This window comes from Rhipicephalus sanguineus, chromosome 5 (genome assembly GCF_013339695.2).
Source record: "Rhipicephalus sanguineus isolate Rsan-2018 chromosome 5, BIME_Rsan_1.4, whole genome shotgun sequence".
NCBI lineage: Eukaryota > Metazoa > Arthropoda > Arachnida > Ixodida > Ixodidae > Rhipicephalus > Rhipicephalus sanguineus.
Genome location: NC_051180.1, coordinates 153,619,671 through 153,638,902, shown reverse-complemented (window position 1 = coordinate 153,638,902; position 19,232 = coordinate 153,619,671). Strand labels below are relative to the sequence as shown.

General features: G+C 44.9%; 2 protein-coding genes across 3 annotated transcripts in view; one reads left to right on the top strand and one right to left on the bottom strand.

The window, feature by feature from the left end:
- LOC119394343 (uncharacterized) overlaps positions 1–3,123 on the top strand; it is a 109,850-nt gene extending 106,727 nt beyond the window's left edge. For both annotated transcript variants that reach the window (XM_037661640.2, XM_049415751.1), the window contains one exon: positions 1,228–3,123. In XM_037661640.2, the coding sequence (XP_037517568.1) occupies positions 1,228–1,333 (106 nt within the window). In that variant the 3' untranslated portion in view covers positions 1,334–3,123. The remainder of the gene's footprint in view (positions 1–1,227) is intronic.
- A 143-nt stretch (positions 3,124–3,266) lies between these two features.
- LOC119394344 (vacuolar protein sorting-associated protein 4) lies at positions 3,267–6,722 on the bottom strand. The gene is made up of 2 exons (XM_037661641.2): positions 5,690–6,722; positions 3,267–4,996 (listed from the first exon to the last, which is right to left on the bottom strand). Exons 1-2 carry the CDS (start codon positions 6,605–6,607, stop codon positions 4,595–4,597), a joined length of 1,320 nt encoding a protein of 439 aa, XP_037517569.1. The 5' UTR covers positions 6,608–6,722; the 3' UTR covers positions 3,267–4,594.
- Between the last annotated feature and the right edge of the window lie 12,510 nt (positions 6,723–19,232).

Sequence of the window (19,232 nt, the reverse complement as noted above, 5' to 3'; positions counted from 1 at the left end):
CCCTGAGGTAGAACACTGGGCTCCCACGCAGGGCGCCCAGGTTCGAACCTCGTTCCATCCTGGAATTTTTTTCTTATTCCCTTTTTTTTCATATTTCATGCGATAGCGGTTACGGACACTGGCGGCGGCGGCAGACAACTACGGCGCCAAGAACGGTCGTTGAAATGATCTCATAACAGCTTTCGCTGTAAAACTTGGAGGACGCTTGAGCTTCACCTTCAAGGGTAGAACGTAATACCGTAATCGGGCCCCGTGTGCATCGCCTTCTCAATTGCTAGCCTGGCTTCGGTGCTTGGTGCATGCCTCAACCGTGCCATAAGGAAACGAACGACTGTGCACGTAACATTGGCCATTTCTTCACCATAATTCTTCCTTCTGCGAATCAGCCAAGGGCCTACTACGTGTCCGTAAGGCAACATGCGAACTACGCAGCTGCTCACTTTGTTGGTGCTCTTGCAGCCAATGATGATTAAATATGTCTGAGGGCTTTGTAATAGGTGGATCTTTAAAACACCCACTCATGCAATTCACGTTTTGATGCCTGGCGTGAATCTACACTTCTGCCATGCAATATGACATGTTAAGGAGACTCCTTCCACTACGACATTCATGTGGTTTTTCCGAAGCAGTTTCAAGCAATGGCATAGCTCTGTGGTAGACCACCTGCTTGCCACGCAGGCTCCTGGGTTCAATTCTTACTCAAACCGATTATATTTTTTTATTATTTATTTTATTTGCATCTCTCTCTCTTTATTTCTTGGTTGCAGACAAGATGGTGATTTATTGCTCATAACCAACAACACCAACGCCAGAATTTCCGCAAAACGAGCTCTTTAACACTATCGCGTTAATACTGCCCACCCATTACAAAGGGATTATCCATAATTCATCATAATTATCAGCCACAGCATCAACAAAGGGTGCATTTCACATAATTCCTTACAGACGACTAGCAGGTACTTTGCTACTTCGCAAATGATGAATCGTGGCATTGTGTGTACCTCACAACCATACTTGCAGTAGGCGCAGTGTTTACAACAAGGCTTTCAGAAGGCCACTCCTCCACCTTACGCTGTGGCTGTGCTACGTGTTCCACGTAGACCTGGAGTTTTTTTTAACCTTCATCACTTGCAGAGTGTCATACTTTTAACGCACGACAGAGTTCCCACAAGTTAAGATACGTGTTGGCATCCCTTTTAACGACCTTTGCAATCGCTTCTCTCGCAGGTATGAAGTGTCCGACGAAGAAGACATGCTCTTACCCGACAAGTACCAGACGGTCAGGGCTCGCAGCAGCTCGGAAGACGAAGCCGACCTGGCCATAGTGGCATGACAGATTGTTCTGTCGTGCACCCAAGTTCCTTTCTTACACACATCATCCTAATAATGTGTTGAATGCAGTTGGTATTCTGGGCAAAAATAGAAAAGAAAAGACTTCGCTGAGCAGCGAACAACGCAATGGCATGCGAGAACGACGCACTCCACAGTGGACGAGGTGCACGGGCGGGCAGCCAAGCGGAGCCGTTCACTTTGTGGCGAACTATGCAGCACTGCCTCAGACTCTCGTTGCCTTGAGAACTTTTTCGTGCCCTACTCGGAAGGTGATTTTGTTACTACAGTATTTTTGTGGCAAGTTGAAGCTGTTTGTATTGCGACGGACAACATTGCGTGTGCTGGGCACGAGGTTGGAACGTGGTGGGTCGTGTTCTGCCCAGGTAGCAAGCGAGGTAACGTCGGTGGTACTGGAGCGGTGGCCGAGGTACGAAGAAGGAACTTGCCTGTAGAATTTTTCTTGATGCAAATCAGCTGTGGTTTGAAACACCCCGTGGGAAGAGGGGAGCAGGTGAGCAAATGTTCGTTAACTGCCATCAAACCAGTTTTGACATCTAATTAGGGGTGTACAGTACCGGCATGACGGCAGACCTGAGCCCCAGCACCTGCTCCAGACCAAATAAACCGTTGGTACCGTTCCCGGTACTGCCCCGTCCTCCTGTTCAGCCTCCTCCGATGCCACTCTGCTGCCTGGGCACATCATTTTGTCTAACACATTGCACAGCATTTCATGGCGTTTCATTAAGGTTCCTTTGCCATAACAAATGCATTTAGAGATAAGCTGTTTGTGCTATCTCTTCCTCAGAAAGGAAAAAAATAATTAAAGAATATAAACACTCATCCTAACTCTCAAGCCTTTACCTTGAGAGCGGGGTCCCTCTTGGCGGTGTGTTTTGTTTCTTGACTGTCATTCCGGAAAGTTCGTTTTTGCCAAGGCAGGGATGTTGGTCTCAAATTCGAGGCGTTTTTTGCCAAGGCGGACGTGTTTCAAAACTCAGGGCTGTTTTTTAACAAATATTTTTTTTTATATACATGTCGTTGTTTGTTGAGTTGTGTATTAGATGTGATGGCCTTTTGTAAAGTTCTTTTTTACACTAAAGGGTGTACGGCCATTTCGCGTTATATTTAAAAAGTTGGAGCCTCGTATGCATGCATGCCGGTTTCCTGTGACTGTTTTTTGCGTGTCTGAGTTCATTAAATGCGAGGTCGAGTGCCAGATTATGTGATATGTGCTCCAATTCCATTCTTACCTCTATTTTCTTTTACCAAAAACATTTTTTGAAGGACCAGCATTAACCACAAAATTCCTAAACTGACCACATTTTAATAAGCTGACCCTTTGCATTTTCGAAAGACGGGTATTACTGCATGAAACGAGACACAGTATAGCATTAAGAGAAAAAATGACTCATGGCACCTTCACATGCTAATGCAGCTATTTCCAAGAAATACTCTCTCGTGCCAAGTTTTGTACATATACGATGAATTGTTGCCACTGTACCATAATCCTTCACAAAATGTACCATACAGTAATAGTACTGATCTTCTTGTACGCTTTCTCTCATTGAGATACCTCTGTGAAACTAATCACCTGTACTTGCTCCAGTGAGAATTCTCATCCTTCATTGCGAACGTCCATCGGGCTACTCCTCGTACATGTGTTAATTTATCTGCTGCTAATACAATTTTTTTTTGTACAAAGTCGATAGTCCCCTTGTATTGAGAATGAAAAATAAAATAACTGTCTTCTTTTAACTGTTATGTTGGCCGAAATAAAGCATCAACTAATGATTTCTGGTCCTGTTGTGTTTGTGGCTCTAAGTTGCTATTCGAGTGCAACTGTGCACACTGGTGTGTGTTTCTGGCAGTCTGGCACTGACACACTGTGTCTACCAATGTTTCGATTTACTTCAGAAACAACTCTTCTTTTGTCTTTTAAAGTTTATTGTACTTTCTTGTCTCAAGAAGCTTATCCAACCACTTCCCAATTTCAAACATTCAAATGAAACATGACATATTTTACATACAGAACTGGCAATCGAGCATTGCCTAACAGTTATTTTTTTTCTTTCTTGTTAACCACAATGCGCAAAAACAGAAAAAAACAATCCTCGGTGTATCTTCAGCAGCGAAGGGCACAGTCTCCAAGGGAACTACATTTTTTCACACGGTGTCTGACACGTGCCAAGGGGCATGTTCCAAAGCTTTTCAGAAAAATATGAATATCTAAAATGCCGCAGGAATGATGATTGAGGCCATAACAACAACAAGCTATCTATAGACTTTGCAGAGTGCTTCAGGACTGCCTGGAACAATAACCGTCACCAGCAGTTAGCAACACGGTGCACAACCCACAGCGTCGCCGTTTTCACAGAGCACACTAGTGAGGCAGTCACTAAGCCATCACTCTTTAGAAAGCAGCCAAAGCCGTGGCGGTCTACTTAGCTGATGGCTTCGAGCCATTCTGTATGCCACTCGTCTAGGCACTGTGCTTTCTTCTCCTGGAGAAGCCGACTATAAGAAAGCTTGCATAAGAACCGGACTCAAATTTTGCTGTCATTCTTATATGATAGCGACATCCAAAAGAGACTCACTTTCGCTCACACAAACAGTTATACTTTACAGCGCCATTTAGCACGTGATAAGCTTAACAAACATGTAGCGTGCTGAGAGCATTGTGGGTGAGAACACTGCTAGCACATACGGCCTGCCGAAAGCAAAAAGATGGCATGCACAAAATCCAGCTTTGAAACTTTCTGCCTGGTGAAATGGCTCTGGTAGGTCGCTGTGTACAGCCTGCTGCTTCCCAAACTCTACGACCAGATTGAAAGGGAGCACTCATTCTTTTTTTTTTCCCTAGGCCAAAAGTGACAAGTCTGTTTTACGAGCAAAGCCATTATTATATTTAGGGAGAAGGGGTAGGATGGAACATGTTGATGCACGCTAGCTTGAACATTTCCTGACGCCGAGCTTTCTGCCAAGAAGCCAATGGCAGATGAAAGCTTTTGCGGCCATGGCGACGGATGACCTCCCCGAGACACAGCCCTTGCAATGCCAGAGTCCTCTAGACAATGGTGGTCAAACATTGGCCAGTTTTCAGTCCTCACCTCTCTGCCGTTCACATACAAGGCTTCCGTCGTCACACGTGCGTTGCAAGTAGTGAGATGCCAATGCCTGATGAGGTCCGAGCCATGACCAGAAAAGCTTCGGTCACCAAGATGGCGAGTCGTTTTCGCACTGCCTCCCAACGCTTCTGTTTGCTTTAGCCTTCCTGGCCAAAGTCATCCATGAACTTCTTCAACTTTCCAAGGTCGGCATCGTTGACGGTCGGCTTGGCAGTCGAAAGGGACAACAGCATGTCGCTCATGGTGACCGTTGGCTCCAGCAACTTCTCTCCCGGCACATCCATCCAAGACATTTCGATAGCGCCGGGGCTACCGGGCGAGCAGGGTGTTAAAAGGTCGTCCACAATGACATTGGGGTCACTGCGAGACGGCCCTCGTACCCTCCTGAAGTGGGTTGCTGTCTGTACTTTGCGCACAGGTTGCATGAGGGCGTCGCGCACGAGCACCGAGATGTCGGCTCCGCTGAAACCATCGCTGCGTTTGGCCAGCTGCTTGAAGTCGTCTTCTGACAAGGTATGAGGTGTGTTCCCAATGTGTAGCTGCACAGAAGGAAGACCATGATGACAGAGTTGTGCAAACAGTAATAAAGAAAAAGTGCTACGTGAAACTAGCATCATATATTGTGAAACCGAATTAACACTTCACCGGAACAGAATAAATGACGAACTTGAAGTATTCTTTACTATGCCACAGTGCACATAATGTGCAGAGTGATGGTAACAAGCAAAGGTTAGCAGAGCATGCCCCTGCCATCACATAAGGCGACACGCGTCTACAAGGAAGTGAGATGTAATACTGTTTAGCTACGATTCTTATTTCCTTGGCAAGAATGTCAGTGAAACTCGCATTCTTGTCAAATGCTAGTGCTAACAGAGCATAGTTTTGGATACAATTGGCTTAAAATGATTCCCTTGTCATTCAATCTGGGTTCAACAGTGTCAGTTGATCAATCTACCAAACGACACTCACGTTTTACACTTGTGACCAACTACTAGACAAGCTCTCACGCTTGATGGCATTACCCAAAACATTTCAAGCCCCTTGCTACCGGTGAAAACAGCGATGTGACATTTTAATGATGCTCGGATGCTTGATGAACGATTATAGAAAAGGGGGCAAATGAAAAACGGTTACTTCTAGCGTTGATTGTGGTGGCAACACCAACGTGAATTCGTCAAGAACATGCTGCGCTTATCATCCATCACAGTCAAAGTGCTATCGCGTGCGTTTACCTTAAACATGTGCAATCTCGCAGGCTCATCCGGCAGAGGAATGTAGATACGCTTTTCAAAGCGCCTCCGAATGGCCGAATCAAGCACCCACGGGATGTTGGTGGCTCCGAGCACGAGAATGCCCTCGGTGTCGTTGCCGACACCCTGCATCTGCACCAGAAATTCCGTCTTGATACGCCGAGTGGCGTCATTCTCGTTGTCGGACCGGGTGCTGCAGAGGGAGTCTATCTCGTCGATGAAGATAATGCTCGGCTTCTGGTTGCGTGCCATTTCGAAGAGATTGCGCACTAACTTTTCACTTTCGCCGAGCCACTTTGAGACCAGGTGGGACGATGAAACCGAGAAAAACGTCGAGTTGTTCGCTTCGGTGGCCACCGCCTTGGCTAGATAAGACTTTCCCGTACCGGGGGGTCCGAAAAGCAGGATGCCCCTCCACGGTTTGCGTTTACCCGTGAACAAGTGGGGGAACTTGATGGGCAATATGACAGCCTCCTTCAGGGCTTCCTTGGCTGCGTGCAGTCCAGCGACGTCGGACCATTTGACGTTCGGCTTTTCCATGACGATGGCTCCTTCTAATTGATTCATCAGTTTTTTCTTCTCCGGATTCTCGTCGTCGCTGTCCGAGCTGTTGTCCTCCTTTTTGTCATCGTTTTCGCCCTGTTTCACGGGCTTCTTCTCTTTGGTTTTGCTCCGGAGGTACTCCTTCAGCTTCTCAGCCCTGTCCAAGTACTGGACACACTTGGATCTGATACTTTCTTTCGCCCGATCAGTCTGTGCTTCGTACCTGATAGCATGAAGAAAGTACTCCACCGCATGCTCGTAGAGGCGCAGGGCTTCGGCGTAGTTCTTGTTTTTGTCCTCCTCGGTGGCCCGTGTCACCAGGTCGATCGCTTTTTGAAGAGCCGTGTTATTACTCATCCTGTCTTACGTCAACATAAGCCTAAAGTCAAACGATGCCGAGAATGCTGTTACACCACCATTTCGATGGCTGCCTCTCTACCAACCCAACCCCAAACAACACAACAAAGAATAAACTGCCCGGAAGTTTTGACACCACCACACTTCCGATCGAAAGCTCCTCGCAGGCACACTGCCAGGATTTTCACGCTCTATATTTTAGTGGAATCATTAACGAGGCTCGAGCGAGGTAGTTAACAACAATAAGCGAGTGCGTGAATGTAATATTAATGGCTTTTCTTACGTATCATCATCATTGTTATTGACTCTTCTGTTTTTCGGTTTCGTGTGCCGGTTTGCCGTAGCACGGAACACCGTGACCGTAGCGGCTGCGGCATTTTTATTTGCTACATTTAGTTTATCGTACCGATGCAAAGTGCATGTATGCAAATACCGTTGATTTAGCCCCTACGGTATCGTTAGTTTGGAAAAAGTGGGCGAGTAGTCGCTGCAGTCAATGAAGGCGCCAGATTGTTGTCACACGGGCATCGCGGTCAGGACCGATACGAGTCAGTTTGGCGCAGAATTCAGTCAAATCAATCGCGATCCCGTCCCGATCTCCACCGGGCCTGATCTTTAATAAAAATGACCATGCAGGCATAGGCGTGCGCACAGGGGGGGCAGGGGGGGGGCGGCCGCCCCCCCTCATCACCTGAGAGGGGGGGCGCAAAATTTGCCCCGTACATTGACCCTTCTAGTCACCTAAGACGGGGGGGGGGGGGGGGGGCGCAAAATCTGCCCCATACATTGACTTCGTTGGGTGGGGGGCCGTTGCGATGAACCTTTGCCCCCCCTGATGGGGAACCCTGCGCACGCCTATGCATGCAGGTACACCTAATCCGGAATCACGATAAAATATGTCCGTGTGGTGTGGCATCGGTATTTTTCTTCATATCGCCCAAAGGGCGATACGGCCTCAGTCCGGCGTATATATTCTTCGGGGGGGGGGGGGGGGAGGGGGGGTTCAACCATACTTTATGTATGTACGTGCGTGCGTTTGTATGTGTGCGTGTATATATACACAAGCAAAACTGAAAAATTTCGGGGGGGCGGGGGGGTTGAACCCCCCCTCGCCCCTGGCTACGCCCCTGGCCTCAGTACATGGCATGGTACACGGTCACTTTGGCAACGCACACAGATAGTCGCGCCTCAGAGTGGCCTGCGAGAGAAATATTTGAAAGAGTACTGGCGCAGTGTTACTCCAGATAGTAAGTGGGCGCGTTTCTGTTAACATGCATTTTCTATCTACTCCATGGAACTCTCAAGTCTGCACTTTGCCAGCAATTATGGTATTATTTATTTGCCACAACGTTCGTGCACTATCAGACAACAACAACTTTGTTAACAGCTGGGAGTGAAAGGCAAATTTCTTGCTCATGATTGATGTTCTATTGGAGCAGACAGTTAACCCGACCTGTGCACTTACTCATCAGGTCAGATCACCTCTGGATATTATTGACTGTGAACTCGAATTCAGCCGAGATGTTCAATTGGGTTGGTCACAATAAATTCCATGCTCGAATGGACACTCTAAGGACCAATCTGAAACAGTGTATCAAATGCAACAAACATCATGGCCTGCACACTACGAGTGAATAGCCCTTCTGACAACCGGGTGACATTGCAGAGATATGTACGGTCCTTTTGGAAACTCGAAGCAAAGAGTATCATCGATCAGAGTGACTCTACCCCGAACACTCATGATCAATGCCATGAGGCAATCCGCAAATTAAATGGGAGGTATATTGTTCTATTAACTGAGGTCACAGGTGCACTGGCCTGGAGGATATGGCGTTTCTATTTCAGACGATCATAATCCTTCAACTTATTGAATCGGGGGGCTTAGATCTGCTCAAGCCTTGCAAGGAAGTAGCAAATGATGGGAGAGTTCAAGATTGTTGGATGAGCCAAAAGAATTGGAAGCAATTCCTGAATCTGGAGGGCTTTGAGCCAACGTATGACCTGCTACTTCCACTTCCACTTTAGGCACAATGTCAGGCAGAAATGCACACTGACATCACGGAATTCAGCGATCTGCAAAAGCTTCTGTGTCACAACTTGGCTATTCCAATTTGTGAATCGAAGTCGATGCATCCCAGCAGCTAATGCGGAAACAATATCAGCAGAAGAGATTAGCAACTCCAAAATGTTTTGGATTTCTCATGTCCAACGAGAGGTTTTTCTTGAGAACATGAAAAAATTTCGCATAGGAAGCTGCTCATAAATTAACACTTTGTCTTAAGAGATCATTGATCTGCGTAAACAGGTTCAAGAGTTGACTTGAATGAATGGACACGACATGAAGAGAAGCATCCGAGAAGAGACACGGCAAGACCTTCATCAATGTGCCCAGCCCATTTTCTGGTCGGACGCTTACTGATTGCTTCTTCAGGATCCCAGAGAATGAAGCTCGATGCCCACAAGCAACAACGGACGATCTGACCAAGAAGTTGTGGTACCATCAAAAACCACTCGACCACCAAAGGACACATTGGAGAGAAGAGTACCTTCTACAGCTGTGTTCACTTTCCCATTACCCATTGGGTACTAGCAACGGCCTAAAACTGGACAACATAGTTCTCGTTGAGCAACCCTGTATTACAAGGCATATTTGGGCCCGTTGGACTAGCGATAGAAGTTTTTCCCGGTCAAGACGGTGTTATGTAGGCCTTTGAATCAAGCTACAAGAAGGCAAGTTCGTGCGGAGGCCAACACAGGTACACAACCTAGAGGGGCGGGAGGATACAGATAAAGAAAGATAAACATGCACAGCCTGGGACTACGAGCAGAACAAGTTAAGGAAGCTATATCGAAATGGCTATGCAGTGTGTGGTTTCTCACATTTGCTCATAGTTTTCTTAGGCTCAGTTGATCCTCATTGTAGTCCTGCGTGACAGAAGCACAAGGCACAATGGGGTGTAGTAGGTTCAATGTCACTCGTGCTTGTAGCTTTATTTTTGTGCATTTTAACATTTGGAAAATGCATTTTTAGTGGCCTGTTAACAGCACAATATTGAAAGTCACTGATGCAGTTCTTTCACATTACATGCACACTGCTACCATTGACTTGAGATCCCAGCTCTTTTCTGTTGTGGATGTTCCGCTGGTGAAACCTTTCTACCTGTATGATGTATGTCATCTTGTATACATACAGTTGGCTCTCAGTAAACAGAAATCCCTTAAACTTTTGCTGAAGGGGAACTAGCAACCGCCTCTGACATGATTGATTTCATACTTAAATTCTGCAATCCTGTTCACCTCTCAGTAAATGAAACTCCTGTTAAATGGAACATATTTTCCTGGTCTCTTCAGGTTCCTTTTAACGAGAGTCTATACTGTATATTCCAGTAACTGTAATCTCATGGAGGTTACAAAGCGCTCACTGAGTACATTGAGTTTCCTAGTACAATCATTATCGTAAGGAACTATGAATAAAACCAGGTATTGGATATGTTGAATGACCTGTACATTCTTTTATTAAGCTTTCATTCTTTCATTTTAAAATCTCTACATTATTTCATTAAACATCCACTAACATGCATGGTGCGTATGCTAACACAACAGCAGCTGTCAGACTACAATTCGTGGATATATTTGTAGGTAAGTTGTTGGTCCACCTGTTAAGTAATGAGTAGATAGATGTTTGTGTAAATGTATTCTTACTTCTTTCATTAGCTTTTCTAGGTTTGATCAATACCTTTTAAGACATCCTCTCTTAAGTGATATTGTGTATATACAAGTGAAAAATATTGGTATCACTGTTGCAATAGACCATTCAAGGTTATACCTGGAAGCATCCACATACAAAACATCTGTCTAACCATGGGCAGCATTGGAGTTGGGGCCCCACCCATTGAGCTCAGGACCCCTTACTCCAAACCCTTACCAATAAAGTTGTAGTTCCTCGTATTGATACCTTGCCTTTATTGTGTACGCGTACACTGCACTAAGCACGCAACAACTGGTTGCAGCCCCTTCTACATTCTCCTTGATTGGCTACCCCACAGCTTAAGTGACATTAATCTGTCGTTTGCAATTCACGAGGACTCTTCTCTCAGCCAAAATGTTTTGCGCCATTGAGGAAGGGCTCTGCTGTGTGTGTTGGCTTTGAAAGATCACTCCACGGTCCGCTGCAGTACACGGATGTGTCGTACGACAAGGGCAAAAAAGTGTGACATTGGATGGACATGCTGCGCAAGCGTGGTCTGCATCAGAATTTTCATACCCTGTACAACGGCTCCATCATCCAGACCAATCGCTAAAGTGGTGTGGCATACGCAATTGCATATCTCGTGTGCCGCAACCTACTTGAAGCTCTATCATACCTACAACTCCTAGTGAATGTATGAGTAACTCAATCAGCAGGCTTCATCTGTGAAAGGGACGAGAGTAACACTAGAGAAAAAGATAGAGAATGAAACGGCCCCATGTCAGCTAAACCCTTTTCATTGTTTCATCTCTAATTAAATCCATCACCTCGTAACAATATTTTTCTCGCATCATGACGTGGCAGTTATTATTGTCGAGAAGCTTCTACAGCAATGGCCTATAGCGACAGTGACATTACATTATAGACGTAGCTAAGTCCCCGTAACATCTCATTCTGCACGAAAAAAAGAGCGAGAGAAAGAGAGAGAAAACGTAAATAAGAGCATTTTTATGTGGCTGTCCAGGAAAAACGCATGCTGGAAAATGTACTCTAAAGGCAACACCGAACTATTTATGTTGAACTCAGCATAACTAGAACATACCATATTAACTGCACAGAAAAAATTACCTTTGTGTAATGTATTATACATATACAGCAGAACACCATTGTTATGTTTCTTTGAGTACCATGGGAAAGGAATGCCTCAACCAGAAATAGAAGAGATGATACAAACCTTTTCTCAAACAAAGTTTTTATTACAAAAACCCGGAAAAGAAGGTGATTATAGAGTGCATGGTATTACAACCATTTGGTTTATTCGTTAAATCGTATAAGGTGTACCCTAACTTGCAAAGGTGTACTCTAACTTGCTTCAAGTTAGAGTATACCTTTGTTGATATATCTGTAACTGTCATATTTTCCTACCCCTTACACTCTGAAAAGCCGGCCCCATTATGTTCATATATTAGTTTCCCGCATTTTTCATGTTTCTCTGTCATTGCCTTGTGCATTATATTGTTGGCATTCTGTGGAACTCTTCCATCCAGCAAGTGACAAGTATGTTTGTGAGTATTTATATCATACTCAAGTGTTCTTGCATAATATCATAAAGCAAAAACAACGTACACGTCATGAGGACAGAAGGCACAGATGAAACATTAGTGCCCGTGGCTCGTCTTCTCTTTGTGTGGCCTTGTGATATGTGCATGCTGGCTTTGCTTTTTGACAATGATAAACCAAACTAGATCAAGATGTGTTATCTATTGCACATAATGTGTTAAAATCTAAATTTGACATGTGCCCTCATATGTTCAGCCCCTAAACTCATTACACTCATGACCACGCACTGAAACGAACATTTTCTAAAACCAACACAGACAGTTTTTTCCCATGGACAATTTCTGACTGGAACACTGTTTCTAAATCCGTTTTTTAGTAAACCAGTTTTCAAAAGGCACTGGAACAGATGTTGTCTTAGCCTTCTTTCTTGTTTGTTGCAAATTATGTATTACACGCACGGTAATGTAACCTCCCTTCATTTGTTAGTGGCATTATTTATTCTGTGAACCCAAGTTGCACTATTCATTGTACAGCATTCCATCCATGTTGGGGCTACCAGGCCAGGACTATTGTAAAATAAGTAAATAAGAACATTCTCAAAACAATGGTAATAGTTTCCGGCATAAGCCAGAGTCACATTATTAGTTGTAGTCATGTTTAGCTGATCACTGACCGTGTCATGCCAGCTTGCAACACTTCTAAAAAGTATATTTGACAATTAAAGGGATACAAAGTCTGCTGCAAGCTTACAGCTAATGAACAATGCAATGTAAAATCTGAGTGGTTCTACATCACAATGCTTCTCCGACAGATCTTGCTGTAACATGCCACAGCGGCTTACTGCAAAAAGCATTGCACCGAAGCTTGCAGATTTGATCCCAGTTGCTGCAACCATAGAGTTTCCTACAATACTTACTAGAGGGAACTCTGGCGCTAGTGTCTATGGGAGCTGCAATGCATCGCGCTTCAGCCAGCATGGGAATCATGGGTAGTACACGGATTTGTCTAAACTTCGTTCTTTCGGCTCCGTTTGGCTCCGCGTCGCCTGCATCCGCTTTGTCGCAAAACGAAGTTCAGCAAAAATCAGCAGTTTCACTTCACCACTTTAACTTCTTTAGGCTCACCGATTCAAATCTGGTCACGAAGTTCACAATGGTCCATTCTTTTATCCGAAAGAAAACCAAAACATAGCAATAAACAAAGCCACAAGTGCGTTCGAAGCCCACACGCACGAAGACTAGGCAAATCCGTGTACTACCCATCATTCCCATGGTGGCTGAACGATCGCAGCGCCAGAGTTCCCTCTAGGTCATTTTAGGAAACTCTATGGCTGCAACCACATTTGACGATGCAAAATATACGAATTATCATGTACTTTTTAAATGTAAGTGAAAATGAAAGAGCTCCACATGGTCAATGTTGATCCAGAGTCCCACACTATAGCACATCTCATAATGATATGTCATTTTTACATGTAAAATCGCACAATTTAATTGATTTTACACAAATACATTGGCAAATCCTTCAGTTCTGTGTAGCCAACTTCAGTTTTTCTTACTGACACCCTTACATCTTTGTAGCTTCGTGTTACTTACTCAGCGCATGCTCCCTTCTTTCTCCACTGACCTGAAGGTTGTGGGATCCAATCCCGGCCTCATTTGATGGGGGCAAAATGCTAGAGGCTCGTGTGCTTAGATTTAAGTGCATGTTAAAGAACCCCAGCTGGTTGAAATTTCCGGAGCCCTCCACTGCGGTGTCTCCCATAATCATATCGTGGTTTTAGGATGTAAAACTGCAACAATTTTTAGATTAATATTTTTCTCCACACTCGGCTGCCCATGGTGCCGAATTTTTCAATTCTCAGTAGCTGTCTTTTCCGTTATATCTTGCAGACTTCATTGCTCCTTGGGTCTTGTTCAGGGGTTGTGTTCTTAGACAATCACTCTCATTGACACTGCCTCTTTGCGTGATATGAAATCTCGCATGCCCAACAACTGAGGTGACTCATGCCCGCTGTTCCTCAACCAGCCAATCCGTGCGAACTGAAAGTCATAACATGGCAATATCTCCCACTCGCAATACGGCCCCTGCTCATCTCGTCCAGGAACCTGTAACACATACATTCTGGAAAACTGGTCAAGAACGTCCACAAACCATGCGTCCTGTGACTAAGTGCACATACAGAATGGCCTAAGCTGCCACTCTAGCATGCAACCAGTGACATTTGTCCCGATTGCAGATATTCAATAGCGCAAGTTGTGTATTTGAGCACATGCCAAGTGACCCACATTGGCGTGAAAAAGGTTATGTATCAACGGACATAACAAAAAAGCTTGTGACGTTTCCGGAAAATTGCTTACTGCATCAATAAACAGGAGTGCCGCGTGCATTTCTTCTTGCTACATTCATCTGTGGCAGCCACAGCATTGACAAATGTAGCAAGCCAGGTCATGTCGGTGTGATGAGGTACTACATATCAACATCCTGGGCAACAGCATTGAAGCATGTTTCATAGAAGCAACAATAGGAAATTATTTGCGACACTTTAAGGCTTGCCACATTGTTTTCTGCCGTTTAGAGTGCTTGGAGTTTCATTTAATAGAAAACAAAAAGGATTACAGAAATGTCAAGTGAATGTGATATCTGTGTGAATGTGAATGTTTACTGCTTGAAGAGTTAGCTTTTACACTTTGTACATTTTGTGTACGTTTGCTGCCCGGGACAATGAACCAGACACAACATGTTTAGAAGGAATAATACAATGCAAACACATCAGGCATACTGATCTAGAAAGTGATATGGTGCACAAGATTAAGCTGATGGGAAACCATTGCAGCTGAGAGGAACATTATGCACACCAGTAGGCATTTCCTGAATTTATTGGTGTGTTTTACGAAACATGCATTTGTTTATATGTATTTTACCTGCTCATTCTTTCTTTCCACAGCAGCAGATGTGTTTCATAGCTTATTGGTAGCTTATGTATAGGCAACATCAACACCATATCCACTTCCTGCTTTCCTCAACCTGTGTGATAAGGAATGGATATGGAGATACTTACAACTCACCTCTTGTTCCTATTGCTTTCAGCAACAACCATATGCAGGCTTGACGGAATGATCAACCTATTAAGGCGTTCAGTGACAGTGGCTACTGCAATGCAAGGCTAACCTACTGATAATAAATGTGTAATCTGCGCATTAAAGCTGGCACTCACTCAGTGTGTACACTATTTGGTGTGAAAGGCTTATTCTTAGAAGGAAAGAAGATGACTTTTAAGGGCTCGTTTTTCTTTGTTAGACACAATATTAATGAGAACTAACAGCCAATAATGCCAAGGAAAATGTAGGGGATGTAATTCGTAATAATTGGGATATAAATGTGAAGAAAGTGAAGTGGACGAAAAGATAACTTGCCACCGGCAGGGACCGAACCTGCGACCTATGACAAACGCGTCCGATGCTCTTCTATTATTTTTTGAAGAGTATAGTTCAGTAGGCATTTTGAAGATATAGAGAAGTACTGCCAACACACAATTCTCCTTTGTGTTTGCACACCTTACTTTCTTTTGCAATGAATCCCTGTGCACTAGTTCAATTGTCTGCCCTTCCATGCTATTATAGGTCGGCATACCCAATGGCAATAGCCAGCTAGTCCTCAATGTTTGCACCACAATAAATTCTAATGTGTGAGATACAGCGTTACTAAGTGAGGAAGGGTGCGAGTGGACTTGGCGAGTGCCGGTTAATGCAGGGTGGGAACAAGGGTTCGCAACATCAATATTGAGTTGAATAGAATATGAATGTGAGTAACTGTTGTTGACTAGGAGTATGTATTTTCTATAATTATCAGTGAGTGAAAGTAGGTGCAAGTCTGAGATTAACTCGGTGCAGGTGAGCTTGAGTACAGCTGGGTATGAGTTCGAGTGCACATGAAAGTGAGGAGTACACAGCTTAAGAAAATATTTGTGAATGGCTACTGCACTTGCACGACTTTTAGGAGGGGAACACACAGGCTGACAGTGGCCAAAAAGGCACTATGGTTACACTCGGAGGTTTTGTTAGAAACATGTACATACACCTGCTCGAATATGTTGCAATGTACCATATAAGAAAAAAGAAACATGGTTGGTCCATACATGCTAATAAGGCGGTAACAGGGGCTAACTGGTGCGTCTTCATGCTTGTAGTGCGCTGTCAGTGGACACTGGCAGCACACTACAAGGCTGTACATGATCGAAATAAAGTAGTTGTGAGTTAGCGCATCACCCTGTATTGTTTTCCTCGTTTTTTCTGGTCCGTGTCCACTGGCAGCGCGCTACAAGCATGAAGCATGGTCCATACACTTCTTTATAAATACTGCTTGAGCTTAATTAATGTGATCTTAGTATATAAGGCTTAATAACAACTAAGTCACAAGAATAATCTTCCAGGAATAATGAAGAATAGCAGCTGATATCATCTAGAAAAGTAGCCCACCAAATGATTGTGTGCCATACTTGAGAGGTGATACTTTTATTCACAGACATTTTGAGCGGCAGGACAAGATATCGGTAGAGGAAAGCGTTGAGCCTTTTCAGCCCAATGGCTACCGATATGACTTGACGTGGCTTGCCTAGAAGCTGTTTTTCTCCATAATAGACCCTTTTCACAGTTGTAAATAGCTTTCCTGCTATGCAGTTTGCCCAACTAATGGTGGCCAGTCACTTACAGCAAACAGCGTCTTCAAGCGCATTTTGCTTACGCTATGACATGGAAAATGCAGACTTGGCTCTCTTGACATAAACACGCATAATAGACAAGCCCCAGCACGTGCAACTAGGACCTCGTCTCCACCCTAAGCAAGACAGGCGCCACCATTAGTTGGGCAAATATGCAGCGCAGGGAAGCGCACTTGCGCATTATCAAAAGGGTCTACAAGGGTTCACTGAGCTACAAAAACGTAAGCTGCTACTTGACAAAGCTGTGGTTCAGATGGAAAACTGCTCTAGGGAAATATGAATGACCGTTCTTGTGGTAGGTGAAATTTCGGGGAGCAAGAGACACTTAAGTAACAAAATTGCATTCGCCTGTGAAAATATATTCAGTTTCAATCCCACAACCAAATATATTTATTTGGTACAGTTTGCTGCATACAAATGCTCATGGTAAAAGTTATCACAGTGCGCAAGACGGTACGACAGCAGGAATGTCCACGTCAACTGTGGTGTTTATACTGTTGTTAAAAAATGTCAAGATGGCTGCGCAAAACTTGTATAGTGAATATGATGAGTAACATGAGTAAATAAATAAATTTTCATGCCACCGATACACATCTAACGTATATAAACAATACACGCAGAAAGAGCATGAGAGAGGTAGCTAGGTGGGCTGTCAAAGTATGTGACAGTATGTATATGAACGGAAACACTGCATCGGCAAACCCAGATCAAATGCATACAGAACATTTTCTGCAAACCGATACAGTTTAGCAACAGCACAGCCAGAACCTCCTTCTCGGGCGCTCATCATCGCTGTCGATGAGTCCTTCCTTGTCGCTGTTTCCGTACAGATACTCTTCGATCAATGCGGCCCTGTCCGAATACATGGCGCACTTGTCTCGGATCATCTGCTTCGAGCGATCAGTCCGTGCTTCGCGCTCCATGGCACGATGGAAGTCTTTGATGGTTTGCTTGTAGAGGCGCAAGGCTTTGGGGTAGTTTTGCTTCTCGTCCTCCTCAACGGCCCTTGTGGCTGTGCGGATGGCTTTGTGATGAGCTGGGAACTGACGAAATAAGTCCAATATGTCTATGCGGATTAGATAGATCGTGGCCTTCATACCTCCCATGATGTGAAACGTTACACGAACCACGTTTGCACACCGAAAGCCCAACTACCACTGAACGGCAAACACGTCCAGAGATCACCTGAGAGGACACGCGTTTACAGAGATGCGTAGCGGACCGAGCGGATGCTCACAACCGGGAAGGCCCCAGCATGAGGAAATGTCCTCGCGATTGCATGCGACGCTTGCAACGTCGTGCGCGGTGCGCGTGCATGAGTAACGTTGGACAACAAGATGTCCGCGCAGGGGATAGTTGTTTGTGTTGTGAAGCAGCAACCTCGTTTCCGGCACACAGTCCTATTAATTGCTGGGTTAACGTCCCAAAACCACGATATGCATATGGGAGACGCCGTAGTGGCGGGCTCCGGAAATTTTTACCCAAAGTACACGGTCCTCTAGCATTTTCACCTGGCACTGACTACGGTGACGGGTCACGGGGCCCGTCAGCGCAGTACCGTGGTAAAAGTGACGGGGCCCGTCACCTTAGTGTAAATGGTAATAGTGACGGGGCCCGTCATAATAGCGACGTATTTATAGTCACGGACCCCATCATCGTAAAGCATTCGTAAAGCTACAGTGGCAGTGACTACGGTGACGGGGCCCTTCAGCGCAGTACCATCGTAAAAGTGACGGGGCCCCTTTACCGTAGATTTTTGGTCTTTTTAGACGCCCTCGTCGTGTGGCGTTCGCGGCGTAGTAGTTACTTGTGTGAGGAAAAAAAAAAAAAGCGTTCATGGCGTAGTTGGTTGGCGCGCTCTCCATAGAGTGTTAGGGCTGCAGGTCGTCAGTTCGATTCCTCCCGTTTTTTCTTCCTTTTTTTTTTCAGGTTATGCGTCAACATCAACGTTACTGCTCTGACGGAGTCGTAAAACGTCGCGGGATGGAATCCCGGCCGCGGCGGCTGCATTTTCGATGGAGGCGAAAATATTACTACGGCGTCTCTCATATTCATATCGTGGTTTTGGGACGTTAAACCCCAGATATTATTACTGACGGAGTCGTAACTTTTTCGTTCATGTCTGCGGCGGTTAGACAGCCCTAGCGTTCGGATGATGCCTTGTTCCTAGGCTTGTGCGAACATTCGAGCACTTCGAATATTCTAACGAATATTACAGTATTCGAATTCACTTCGAAACGAATTTAAATTCTAGGAAATTTCGAAGTATTCGAAATGAACGAAGAGACATATATAAACCGCATGTAACCCCCTGTAAAGGTGGTTCCACTGCAGTGGAAGTGTGCTATACCGTGAACACACTTTTCCAGGAGAAATCCGCACTGCCGCGAAGCCCCACTTCAAGGTTAAATGAACATGCAGTAAAACCTTGTTAATTCAGAGTCACTGGGACTGTGACAAATTTAATTAAGCGGGTTTTCGAATTAACCAAACATACAAAAGGCGGGATGCAAGGAACTTTGTATTACTGGAAGTAATCAGAGGTGGTCGTTTGCTGTGCCTGCTAGTTTGCGGCTACAAGAGTTTTTTCCAGCAATACTTGGTCCGAATTTTGCCGCTAAACCGGAGAAACGGCGGGCCTCGCTGAGGCCAGTGGC